Source organism: Bos indicus, chromosome 18 (assembly GCF_029378745.1).
Source record: "Bos indicus isolate NIAB-ARS_2022 breed Sahiwal x Tharparkar chromosome 18, NIAB-ARS_B.indTharparkar_mat_pri_1.0, whole genome shotgun sequence".
Classification (NCBI taxonomy): domain Eukaryota; kingdom Metazoa; phylum Chordata; class Mammalia; order Artiodactyla; family Bovidae; genus Bos; species Bos indicus.
The window spans coordinates 43512737-43525362 of record NC_091777.1 but is presented as its reverse complement, the minus strand read 5'-3'; the positions used below and the strand labels follow the sequence as shown (position 1 = coordinate 43525362).

Here is a 12626-nt window from a genome sequence, read left to right as displayed (position 1 = left end):
CTCCTACTCCTACTCATTGCCACTTAAAAAACATGCAAGTGGAAATTTAGTATTTAGAAGTTTGGTATCAATACCAAGAAATAAGCACACATCACTCCTTCCCATGTAAAAGTGTGCAAGCAGCCTTCTTTCTCAGTATCAAGAGCAGAAGAGGGAAGTTCCTGAGCACTTTGGCTTCAGAAAAGTTTTACACCTAGTTTTGTCTAGCATTCCCTTATTTAGGTGAGGAGGGTCACTGTGATCTGCTAATCTTCCAGGTTTTTCTTTTCTTTTTTTTAATTCAAAGGTAAATGAAGAGTGATTACACATTTCCAATTGAAAATACTTACCAGCTTTCAAACTGCACACTTATAAGCCTCGAAGTATCTATATGTAAAAATATCTTATAAAATACAAATAAAAAGCAAAATTCACAATATGTAAAGAGAAAATTAGCATACTGTTGTTTTTATATCAAGACAGCTGAAGATCAGAAAAACATTTCAACACTTTGACTTTCATCGGATATTAAATTCAATGTCACAGATCACAACGTACCTGTATGGGCAGAACTCTATATAAAATACTGAGAAAAACCTCTTGGTAAATATTCATTCGTTGAAGGAGGTTAATTGTCCTCATAGATTCCGTTTTGTTATCATATATTAAGCCACGAAAACCTAAGATTAATATTTGAAAATTCAGGAAAAGATAATTATAATTATTCATTCAAAACTATTCACAGATTCTTTAATATATGTCAGAGAATGTGCTAGATATTGGGGACATAATATAGTCCTATCCAAAAAAGCTTGGGCTTCCCAGGTGGCTCAGCGGTAAAGAATCCACCTGAAATGCAATGCAGGAGATGCGGGTTTGATCCCTGGGTTGGGTAGATCCCTTGGAAGAGGGCAGAGCAACCACTCCAGTATTCTTGCCTGGAGAACTCCATGCACAGAGAAGCCTGGCAGGCTACGGTAAATGGGGTTGCAAAAGAGTCGGACACAACTTAACGACTAAACACCACCACCACCCACACAGAGCTTACCCCCCAATATATCACATGGACACTTGTTTAAATGTTTACACAAACATAAGTAAATTATAACTTTCGTGATGTGAGAGAATCTTCTACAGAAATTTGCACAAAGGATTTTATATTTTCCTGCCCTGCCTTCCTGTCATGGGGCCTATTAGGACCTCCTTGGGGAGAATACATGAAGCCTCCCTTACTCCCCTGGGAGGGGTTTGGCCATATGACTTGCTCTGAGCAATGGCATGTGAGTGGATGTGACAGAGGTCATATCAGCAGAATTTACTATGTTTCCACTATGTTTCCAGAATCCAACATGTTTCCACTAGCAACCTTGCTTTCCCCTCTGCTGTGATAACAGTATGTTCTACATAGGGGTTGGATAATAAGAGTGAGAAATAAATCTGTTGTTAAAGAATTCCACTGCTGTAATTTGGTCACCTGTTACTGCAACCAAGTCGACTATTCAACAGAAGGTATGAATAGACAGTTTACAGAAGAACATGCACACAGTTCTTACACATTTGAAAAGATGCTCAACCTTACCCCTACTAGAAATGCAAATTAAAACTTCACTGAGATAACACTTCTCAACTACCAGCTTGGAAACAATCAAGAAGCTTGACAATATATTCTATTAGTGAGCCTATAAGGGAAAGGAGTGTGTCAAGGCTGTATATTATCACCCTGCTTACATGCAGAGTACATCATGCGAAATGCCTAGTGGAGAAAGCACAAATCGGATTCAAAATTGCTGGGAGAAATATCAATAACCTCAGATATGCAGATGACACCACCCTTATGGCAGAAAGCGAAGAGGAACTAAAGAGCCTCTTGATGAAAGTGCAAGAGGAGAGTGAAAAAGCTGGCTTAAAACTCAACATTCAAAGAACAAATAGCATGGCATCCAGTCCCATCACTTCATGGCATATAGATGGGGAAACCATGGAAACAGTGACAGACTTTCTTTTCTTGGGCTCCAAAATCACTGCAGATGGTGACTGCAGCCATGAAATTAAAAGATGCTCGCTCCTTGGAAGAAAAGCTATGACAAACCTAGACAGCGTATTAAAAAGCAGAGACATCACTTTGCTGACAAAGGTCCATCTAGTCAAAGCTATGGTTTTTCCAGTAGTCAAGTATGGATGTGACAGTTGGACCATAAAGAATGCTGAGTGCCGAAGAATTGATGCTTTTGAATTGTGTTATTGGAGAAGATGCTTGGGAGTCCCTTGTACTACAAGGATATCAAACCAGTCATTCCTAAAGGAAATCAACCCTGAATATTCATTGGAAAGACTGATGCTGAAGCTGAAGCTCCAGTACTTTGGTCACCTTATGCAAAGGACTGCCTCATAGGAAAAGACCCTGATGCTGGGAAAGATTGAAGGCAGGAGGAGAAGGGGACAACAGAGGATAAGATGGTTGGATGGCATCACCGACTTGATGGACATAAGTTTGAGAAAGCTCCAGGAGCTGGTGATGGACAGGGAAGCCTGGTGTGCTGCAGTCCATGGGGTCACAGAGTCGGACATGACTGAGTGACTGAACTGAACTGAAGGTACTTTCATACAGTGTAGCTGGGAAGGCAAAATGATATAATCCTTATGTAAGAGAATTTGGCCTAGAGAAGGCAATGGCAAGCCACTCCAGTACTCTTGACTAGAAAATCCCATGGATGGAGAAGCCTGGTGGGCTACAGTCCATGGGGTCGCTACGAGTCGGATGCGACTGAGCGACTTCACTTTCACTTTTCACTTTCACGCAATGGAGAAGGAAATGGCAACCCACTCCAGTGTTCTTGCCTGGAGAATCCCAGGGACGGCAGAGCCTGATGGGCTGCTGTCTATGGGGTCGCACAGAGTCGGACATGACTGAAGAGACTTAGCAGCAGCAGCAGCAAGAGAATTTGGCAACACCTAGGAAAATTACATATGCATTTACTCTTTGATCCAGGAAGCCCATGTCTAGGAATTATTTTCAAAGACAGACTGGCAAAAAGACAATGACATAGGTACAAAGTTATGCATGCAACTCCAAAGTCCATCAATGGGAGGTGTTATGGACTGAACCATGTCTCCCTAGATTTCTATGTTGAAGCCTTAATTCCAATGTGTCTATATTTGGATAGGGTCTATAAGGAGGTAAAAACTTTAATATGTGAGGTCATAGGGTGGGACCTTAATCTGACAGGACTGCTGTCCTTATAAGGAGAGGAACTGACAAAAGGGGACTCTCTCCGTCTCTCTAAGAATACACACGGCGGAAAGGCCATCTAAGACCACGGCAAGAATGGGGCCATCTACAAGCCAGAAAGAGGCTTCACTAGAGACCAACCCTGACAGTACCTGATTGTAGACCTCTGGCCTTCACAACTGAAAAAAAAAAAAAATTATACTGTTTAAGCCGCCCAGTCTGTGTTATTTCGTTACAGCAGTCCCACTAGACCAATGTAGGAGTGTTATGGAGTCTGTAAGTGCCTCCTGTCCATGTCAAAGTCCTAAGGACCCCCAGTGCAATGGTATTTGAAGATGAGCCTTTGGGATGTAATTAGGTAGAGATGAAGGTTAGAAGAGGGGGACCCTCATGATGGGATTAGTGCTCTTATCAGAAGAGACACTAGAGAGCTTGCTCTCTGTCTCTCCTCCACGTGAGGGTGCAGAGGTGGCCATGAACAAACCCAGAGAGTCCTCGCCAGAGCCCAACTGTGCTGGCAGTCTCATCTCAGACTGCCAGCTTGCAGAACTGTGAGAAAATAAATCTCTGTTTTTTAAGCCGCCCAGTCTATGTTAGTTTGCTACGGCATTCCGTGCAGACAAGAAGGCTACTCGAATAAAATATGGTGACCCACACAAAGGACTGCTGTGCCACTGCAAGAATGTAAGTAAGTAAATAAATGAGGAACATCATGATATTCTACTACAGAGTGATGAAGATTTCAGTCAAGTAAAAAAAAAAAAAGCAAAATAAAGAACAGTGTGTTCAGTAAGCAGGGATTTTTCTAAGTAAAAGGGAAAATAAGAATATATAAAATATTTGCTTACACTGAAAATATTAACTGTAGAATAATAAACCAAAAACTAATAAAAATAGTTACCTTAAGGGTAAGAAAAGAAACAGGGTGGAGATGAGAGGAGGACTTTCCTGAATGCCCCCTGTTTTATAGTTTTGACTTAGGAACCATGTAAACATTTAAAAAATAAATATAGAAATATATATAAAAATGTTTTACAAAGCAATCCCTGAAAATGAAAAGCAAGATAAAACAAAGATACCTACTGAGTTGGTATTAAAAAAAACAACAACAACAAAACCTCTTTCCAGTGTTCTTGAGAATAGAGAAATGTGACTATAAATTTCTAGGAGGCTACATCCTAAGGACAAAAATCCCTGGTGGCCCAGTGGTTAGGAATCCACGCTCTCACTGCCATGGGTCCAGGTTCAATCCCTGGCCAGGGAACTAAGGTCCCATAAGTCACATGGTGTGGCCAAAGGCAAAAACCAAACAAACAAAAAATACAAAAATAAAAAAGAATTACAAAGACAGCTTTGTTTTTCAGGCAGTCACACTGTTGGTAGCAATATTATCATTTCTACACTATAAGTATTATACACAGCAGCAAAAAATAGATAAGTGATGTTAATGTCATAAGAAGTCAAAATTTTTGACTTAAATAAAAAAGATACAAATATAAAGTTGAAAAAGTAAAACCTTGCTCTAAATTTGAACTAAAAATAGCTATATTCATATTTTCTCTCAGGGGGAAAAAAAAATCACATTTCCTAGCTCTGCTCACTAAAATGGTCTGGAAACAAAGACCAAATTAGCAGCAGTAAAGGCCTTGAGTACCCAGAATGTGGTCTCTAGATAGCCATGAAAGAGGACTGGGGCTCCTCTGGAGAAACGGCTGATTCTAAGCCAGGGGTAGAAAACACACAAAATGGGTTTGAAAGGATGTGTCATGCCAAAAACAAGGGAGTCTGCAAAGACTACAGGAGTCATATCAGAGAGACAGAAGCTGATCCCACTGCCCAAGGATCGGACAGTTTGTTGTAAGAAGAATAATGCAAAAGATTGAAACACGTCAAATATGTTAGAAATCCATGCATTTATGGTGATATTTAAGAAAGCAAACCTTTAGGGGATGCAAGAGATGTAACTCATTCTACAACAAAAGGAAAGGATCAGTACTTCTCCCATCTTTCCTTTAGGAATTAAAATTCTGGGTTGCCAAATAGTTGAGAAAATGTTTTTCTTTAGAGAGGAATTCCATCTGATAACGATGGCAGGAATTATAGACTTGGATTATCATGACATGTGTCATGATACAATGAACAGATTTAGGTAGTGATCATCAGTGGTGTCAAACCAATAGGTGAAAGGCTGAGAATTCAGTAATGGATGGCTTAGGCCTAACTCCAAAAGAAAGAACTGTGCATTCCCTGACGTGGAACTGTACAACACCACCTATAAAGTATTCTTGCCAAAAAGCAGAACCTAAATCTGGGCAACACTCTGGATCTAACTGCCAATCAACAGGAAATTCAGCCAACAGAGAAACACCGGATGCAGCCACTGGGGCTCCGCAAAGCCCAGCAGGTGGAAAACTCACAGACAAAGCAATCCGTGTTTGTTTTCAACAAGGAATTACAAGAAAAAACGATGGCAAGAAATCTTTAGCTTAAAAGAAAGAGACACAGCAAAAGATTGCAGTGGATGAGCTTTACTTGGATCTCAAAAAACCACATCAAAAATCTATAAGACAATCAGGAAAATGAGAATACTGAGTGGATATTTGATACTAAGTCATTTCTTATTTGTGACAATGACAACTTGGTTATATTTACAAAAAGGAGTTGCCATTCTTTAGAGAAATATACTGACATATTTACAGATGAAGCAATATGAGGTCTTGGAATTACTCCAAAATAATCCAGGTTGAGGGTGGGGGGTAGTGAGGAGACAAGATTGGTCATAAATTGGTAACCACTGTAGCTGAGTGATACTTGACTGCAAACCCATTAGCGAGTTCTACATTTTTATATATATGAACACTTCCAAAAGAATAATCTTAACAAATGACTTAAATGAACTGAAATATCAACTACTGCGCTCACAGTGATACTTAGAAAATACTCATTATTCACCTTTAGAGCAGAGTTTCTCAACTTCAGCACTACCTGTATTTTGATATTTTAGTCCTGATAATTCTTTGTTCTGGGGACCGTCCTGAGCATTGCACGATGTTTAGAAACATCTCTGCCCTCTGCTCACTAAATTCCAGTAGCACACTCACTCGCTCCCCTCTAAATTGCAACTATCAAAAGATCTGTGGACATTCCAGTTGTCCCCCAGGGACAACAACTGCCCTTCAATAAGAACCACTGCTTTAGAGAATGCTAGAGAAGCAACTCATAATTTTGAGAACTAGTAAGGACAGTTGATTCTCATACTCACTGTAGTTATGTTATATAAAATTGCAAAGAAAACTGAGCAATACTGAAAGAGTAGGAAAAAAAAACAGGGTTAGGTTCTTCCAAGCTTCTGGTCATGTGTTTTCATCAAATGGTCAACACATGACCTTCATTTATATAAGTTTTTGTCTAAAGACACCATTTGTTGATTCATAAACATTTAACTCAACAGCACTCTTAACTCACAACTGAACAATGCTTATCTAACACATGTATTTTCTCCGTATGCCTTCAGCACAGCCTTCTCGCATTTAAGAAGACTATATAGCACTCCAGTGCTATGCTTGGGGATCACTTTAAATATCAAAGTCATCAACAAAAAGCCCCAAAATGCAAAAAACATGGCACTAAACAGACTGTGACAAGGACTCTGTAGTCTGAGAGCTGGAGCATGAAAGCAGTGTGTCACCTTGTCCACTTCAGCTGGGACACGCACACCAGGCAACTGAAACTTGTCCCTGCTGTGCACACGCTTGTTGATGACCATGAAGGCACCAAAACTATTGACTCCGCGGTTACAAGTGAGTTTCAGTGAGTACGTGAATGTGCAAATATTGAATCCGTGAATAATGAGGATCAACTATATGGGATGAGAAATCAACATTTACCCTGACATTTTTTTTTTTTTAATAAACTACTTCAGGGTAACCAAACAGCTGATGAGAAAAAGGTTTTCTATATAACAGAGTTTCGGGTAATAAATGCAGGAGGAATGACAGTCACTTTTGTAACTATTGAAATAATGTACATAGGCAATAGTCATCAATGGCTGCTAAAACCATTAAGTGCAAGGCTGGTGGGTAATTCACCTTATTATGTCTGAATGTGATTATCTACACAGGAGTCAACTGATTAACTTTTATGGCACTAAAATGAAAGGCGGCCAAAATTTCAAGTCTCCTATTGTGATGAAATTAGAAGTACAAAACATTACCTGTGACAAATACTTGCCAAAAATATACCTGATTCCAAACAAAGCCTAGAGAAAGGCAATTCTCTGTCACTGCACCCATATTAAGGATATAAAGCGTATATTAAGTAGGAGAGAGCCTTTTGTGGGGGGGTTCCATTAAATGGAGTAAAGGTAGAGAGTACACACTAAACCACTTATAAACACAGAAAATGGAGGAAAAAGGTAATTGCAAAATAAAGGAATGAATGGGGGCACTGGAGACAAAAAAGACAACTGTAATTCTCATTTGTATTGCCAAAATGTCTCCTGTTTTCAGACAACACTGCTTTTAAATACAGAGACCTTTTCCAAAATGATCACGAAACAACAACAACAACAGTAAAACCAAGAAAATGCAAACAGATAATTTGGGATGGAGTACAGCTGAGACGCAAAGGGAGGAGAATTACATACAATATTATACATAACTTCTTCCCAAGCAAAACATCTTCATGGATTGATTATGTTAAGGAAAAACATACAAGTACAAAGAAAAACTACACCAGCCCTATAAAACATTTAAAATGTATTAGTGCAGAAGTATATTTTGGCTGGAATATGAAAAAGAATGCAGTAGATCCTAAATAAGACTGCTGGTTGTGATTACCTTGCATGAGGGTAGGAGCCTGCAGCATCTGCTTGTAGTAGGAGTAATACAGTCCGCATTCTGTCCTGAATGAGATTTCTCGCTCCACTTCCTGAAATAAAGTGAGGTTTATTGGGTTTACTTGACCTAGTTTTTGTTTAAACATCTACTGTCACTGTAGAAACAGGACACAGAACTACAACTTAAAAAAAAACAACAAAAAACTTCTGACAAAATAGTCTTAAGAAATGTTGGCAAATAAAAACAATGGAAGGCTTGATACATACATGTATATGTATAGCTGAGTCCCTTTGCTGTTCTCCTGAAACTATCATGACATTTTCTGCTAATCAGCTATACCCCAATAGAAGACAATGGAAGGCTTGATACATAATATGTATATGTATGGCTGAGTCCCTTTACTGTTCACCTGAAACTCACAACACTGTCTGTTAACCAGCTATACCCTAAAATAAAACAAAAAGTTAAAAAAATATAATCTATAAGGACATACTGTATAAGACAGGGAATATAGCCTACATTTTGTAATAACTATAAATGGAATACAACCTTTAAAAATTGTGAATGACTATATTGTATACCTGTAACTTATGCAATACTATATATCAACTATTAATATGCTTCAATAAATAAATAAGCAATAGAAGCCTAATAATTATTGAAGCTGGGTATATATTATAGGGGTTGATTTTACTATTCTATTTTTGTGGATGTTTAAAATTTTCGTTTTAACAAGTAATTTTTAACAATGGAGAAAACTAGTTCCATTTAAGTTAATGTTCTGGAGTTAATGTTTTTTTACTTCATACAAATTAAAACCTTAAAAAAACACCATTCTTACGTACTGTTACTTAGAAACAAAATAGGGACATAGAAAAAAGTCCCTCAAATAAAAAGAACTACAATTGCATCAGATACTTGCCTAAAAGCTAATAATATTATATAAGATTGATAATCATTTTATTCTAAGAATATAAGGTATTCTTAGTAAAATGGGGCAGATCTCTTACATATGAATTGTACTCTGATAAGTGTAGCCTTGGTGGAAAGACTTTCTTGTAGGAAAATGGATATAAGAAATATTAAACTGCTTTTATATAAATATTCAATTTTAGAAGAACTGAAAATCTAAAGTAGTAGCTATTAGTCAATTTGGTTGCAAGATGCTTTTATGAAGTTTAAGATTTAAATCAGTAATACAAAATATGGAGGCAATTGGTAACAAGCATGGGGAACTTTCTAGAATCATCCTATTAATATTCTTAGACCTTAATTTCATATATATATAAAATAATATAAATGAACAAAAATTTTTATAACCTATGTTATTATAGATTCTTAACACCAGTATTTAAAAAGACCAGGTTCTGTAGCACAGTTGAAAACATAATACCATCTATGTTTTTTTCCTATACAGCAGATCCATATTCCACAAATTCAGCTTTATTGGGGAAGAAAAGCACAGAAAATCTTACTTTCTAGTCGATAACTTCTTTTAGCACATCTTTGCTTTCCCCGTCTCCAATTATTTTTCAAATAATAATAAACATTTCATTAAAAGAACCATTCATGCTATTTACCTTCAGATCTGGAAATTATGCAATGTATTTCCTTTTGCCCTTATGATACTTAAAGAAATATTTCTCCTACCCTTTAAAAAAGTATTATAAATCAATTCATGAATAGAGCACTGAAGAAATATTCAACTTTCAAAAGAGTGTGTAAACATCCGCTTAGTGATACTGAAACAAACTGTTAACATTTTATCATTATTAACTTTTTTTTAAAAAGCCAGGAGATACAGGGTAGCAAAACTTCTTATATACTGAGTTGCCTTTCACAGAAAACAAATTTATCCTTGGGAAATCAAACACAAAAGCAAATATTTCAGGCCCATGAGGTTCTGAAAAGGTAACTTCATGAGCACAGTTGCTTTATAAAAAGGACAGAAAATGATACAGCTCTTTTAGCCTTTACATTGGCTACTGATCTGTGCTGTATCTTTTATAGCTACAAAGTTTTATCTTCTTAGCAGTCACATTAATCCATTCACCTTCAATCTTTCAGCAAAACCTGCTCCATTGCTTTTGATAACATAAAACTAAATTGTATCACTTGTTCCGAGAATGTTCAACCTCCTCCTTGATCAAGTAACCACAGCAGCTAGGAATTGACATTAAGCAAATATTAGCTTTTGTCCATACAAATAATAAAAAAAAAACCCCAAACCATTAAGTATATTACATTCCTTTCCTTCTCTCCTGCTGCCTTAAAGTGTTCAAAGTATGGCTGCTTTCAGTGGAATATTCTAACATCAAACTCACATGCCCAACCAAACTGGAGAACCAAACCAGCCATTCACATGTAGGGGGCTTCCAATCTGACACACTTTTAGAAATAAAAGGAGACTGACTTCATAAAGATGAGGAAAAAGAAAAAAAAAAAAAAAACACTGCTCAAAGTACTAAAAGTAGAAAGCCACTTCTGTGCCCCATCTCTCTCTCTAACATACCCAGAACGTGTAAAGAACAGAGGGGATCCTGATTAGTAAAAATGCATTTCGACATGATTAATTGGTAATCTTAGCACCAGCTGCATAGAACCAAATGCTGTACTTTATTAGACAGACACTTGCAAGTTTTACATCTGCTTCATGCTAGGAGAACATCTGCTTTACTCATTCAAACGCTTTTCCAGTTTTTATACAGCAATTTATGCTTTGCCTGGTGGATAGTGCCAATGAAAATGCACACCAATAGAAGTTACCCTCTAAAGATTGTAAAATGAACAAATACAATACTTCATATTTTAACCTGCCCAAGTTCCACAGGGGAAGAAGCACTGTTGAAAGGATAAAAAAAAAACATGGTCTCTGAAGATAATGACAGAAAAAAGGAGAAAGACAAAAGATTGCATTTTTAAGAAATTGTACAGCTAAAACCATGTAAGTAGTAGTTTATATGGTAATTTAACAGAAGTATTAAAAAGAAATAAGCATCAAGAAAAAAAAATGACAGCTCACAATTAATGATACGCATACCCTGGCAACATACAAAAGGTAACAAGCCCTTTCAGCCAAATGACACCAAATTTGCAAAGAAACCGTATCATTAGCTTTTAAAAATCTCATGTAAATAACTTTTGTTTATAAAAACTGCCCCCCAATTAACTAGGCAACTGGTAGTGGGGAAGCCACTGAAAAACTAACATTAAAGATCACATTAACGTTAAAGATTACATTAAAGATAAATGTAACCTTTCAGAATTCAGTTAACAAATCATCTCACCAAGAAACAGTAGCTCATGATAAGACAGCTGTTCTTAAAGTTCTGTACAGGGAATCATGCCCTCAGCAAACATATTTATGGCACATACATGGTTTATTGTCTGGTTAAATTCATGTCCATCTGTTAGAATGGGATGATTCTTGCCCTAGCGTTGATGAAAGCAGTGACAAGTGACAGGTGCCAAGCAGTGTTTGTGAGCAGGTTAGACTAGCTGAGTGACAGTACTTCCTCTGGGCTCAGCTGAAGCAATTATTATCCCCGCTCTACCAGTTACCACCGTGCCAATTAACCTGACTTGGTCTAAAGGCTCCTTGCTTTGCAGGAGTATTCAATGGGGAGATGTGCAAATTCTACAGTATCAAATAAATAAGAAAAAATGTTAGCATAAGGTAAAAAGACTTCCAAAAAGTGAGTGACTTTAGTACTTTTAGCCAAATAAGAATTACCTATCCTTATCACTGAACATTCATTTGCTGAGGAAATAAAAGGTGTTAAGAATTCAGTCCTTGACCCCAAGCAGTTTGAGTTTCAGTGAGAAAGAACAATGCATTTTTTAAAAAGGGAAATAATTATTCAAGCAAAGACTGGTATCAAGAGAAAAGGAATGACTTTTCTTTGCCTATTCAACTAGCCTCCCAGACATCGCAGGTGGTCTAGTGGCTAAGACTCTGAGTTCCCAGGTTGCAGGGGCCTGGGTTGGATCCGGGTCAGGAATTAGATCACACATGACCCGACTAAGAGTGTGCATGCTGCAACTAAAATTAAAAAAAAAAAAGATCCTGCATGCCACAACAAAGACTGAAGATCCTGCGTGCTGTAACTGAGACCCTGTGCAGTTACATAAATAAATAAAAATAAATATTTTTTAAAAACCCAAAACCTAGCCTCCCCACTGGGTTCGGTGCTTCTGATTGGTTATCTTTTTAATCCAATTGATCCTCCTCATTCACTCATTCATTCATCCATCCATCCATTCATTTATTCATTCAACAAATACCTACTAACCACCAACAATTTATAAGCAATCTTTTGCCAGGAGATTTAGCAGGGAACAAAAGAGGCACAAGTCTCTGCCTTAATGGAATTTATAATCCAGAGCAGGAAGAGAAGAGAATAAACCAGTAGAACATAAAAGGGAGAGCAGAGAAGAGGGATAGGAAGGGAAGGGGGTGGTACTGTGACCCTGGAGCTGGGCAGTGAAGGTCTCATTGATGAAATGACACTGACCAGAGACTGGAAGAGGTGAGGCAGTGGGCCCCGTGGAGGTCTGAGGGGAGAGCTCAACAGTCAGAA

The 12626-nt window shown here is 37.7% G+C and overlaps 1 protein-coding gene across 2 annotated transcripts in view; it reads right to left on the bottom strand.

Moving 5' to 3' along the window:
- DPY19L3 (dpy-19 like C-mannosyltransferase 3) overlaps positions 1 to 12626 on the bottom strand; it is a 74742-nt gene that overhangs the window by 42535 nt on the left and 19581 nt on the right. For both annotated transcript variants that reach the window (XM_070770895.1, XM_070770896.1), the window contains 2 exons: positions 8047 to 8137; positions 538 to 659 (listed from right to left, as the gene is read on the bottom strand). In XM_070770895.1, coding sequence (XP_070626996.1) covers positions 538 to 659; positions 8047 to 8137 — 213 coding nt within the window. The remainder of the gene's footprint in view (positions 1 to 537; positions 660 to 8046; positions 8138 to 12626) is intronic.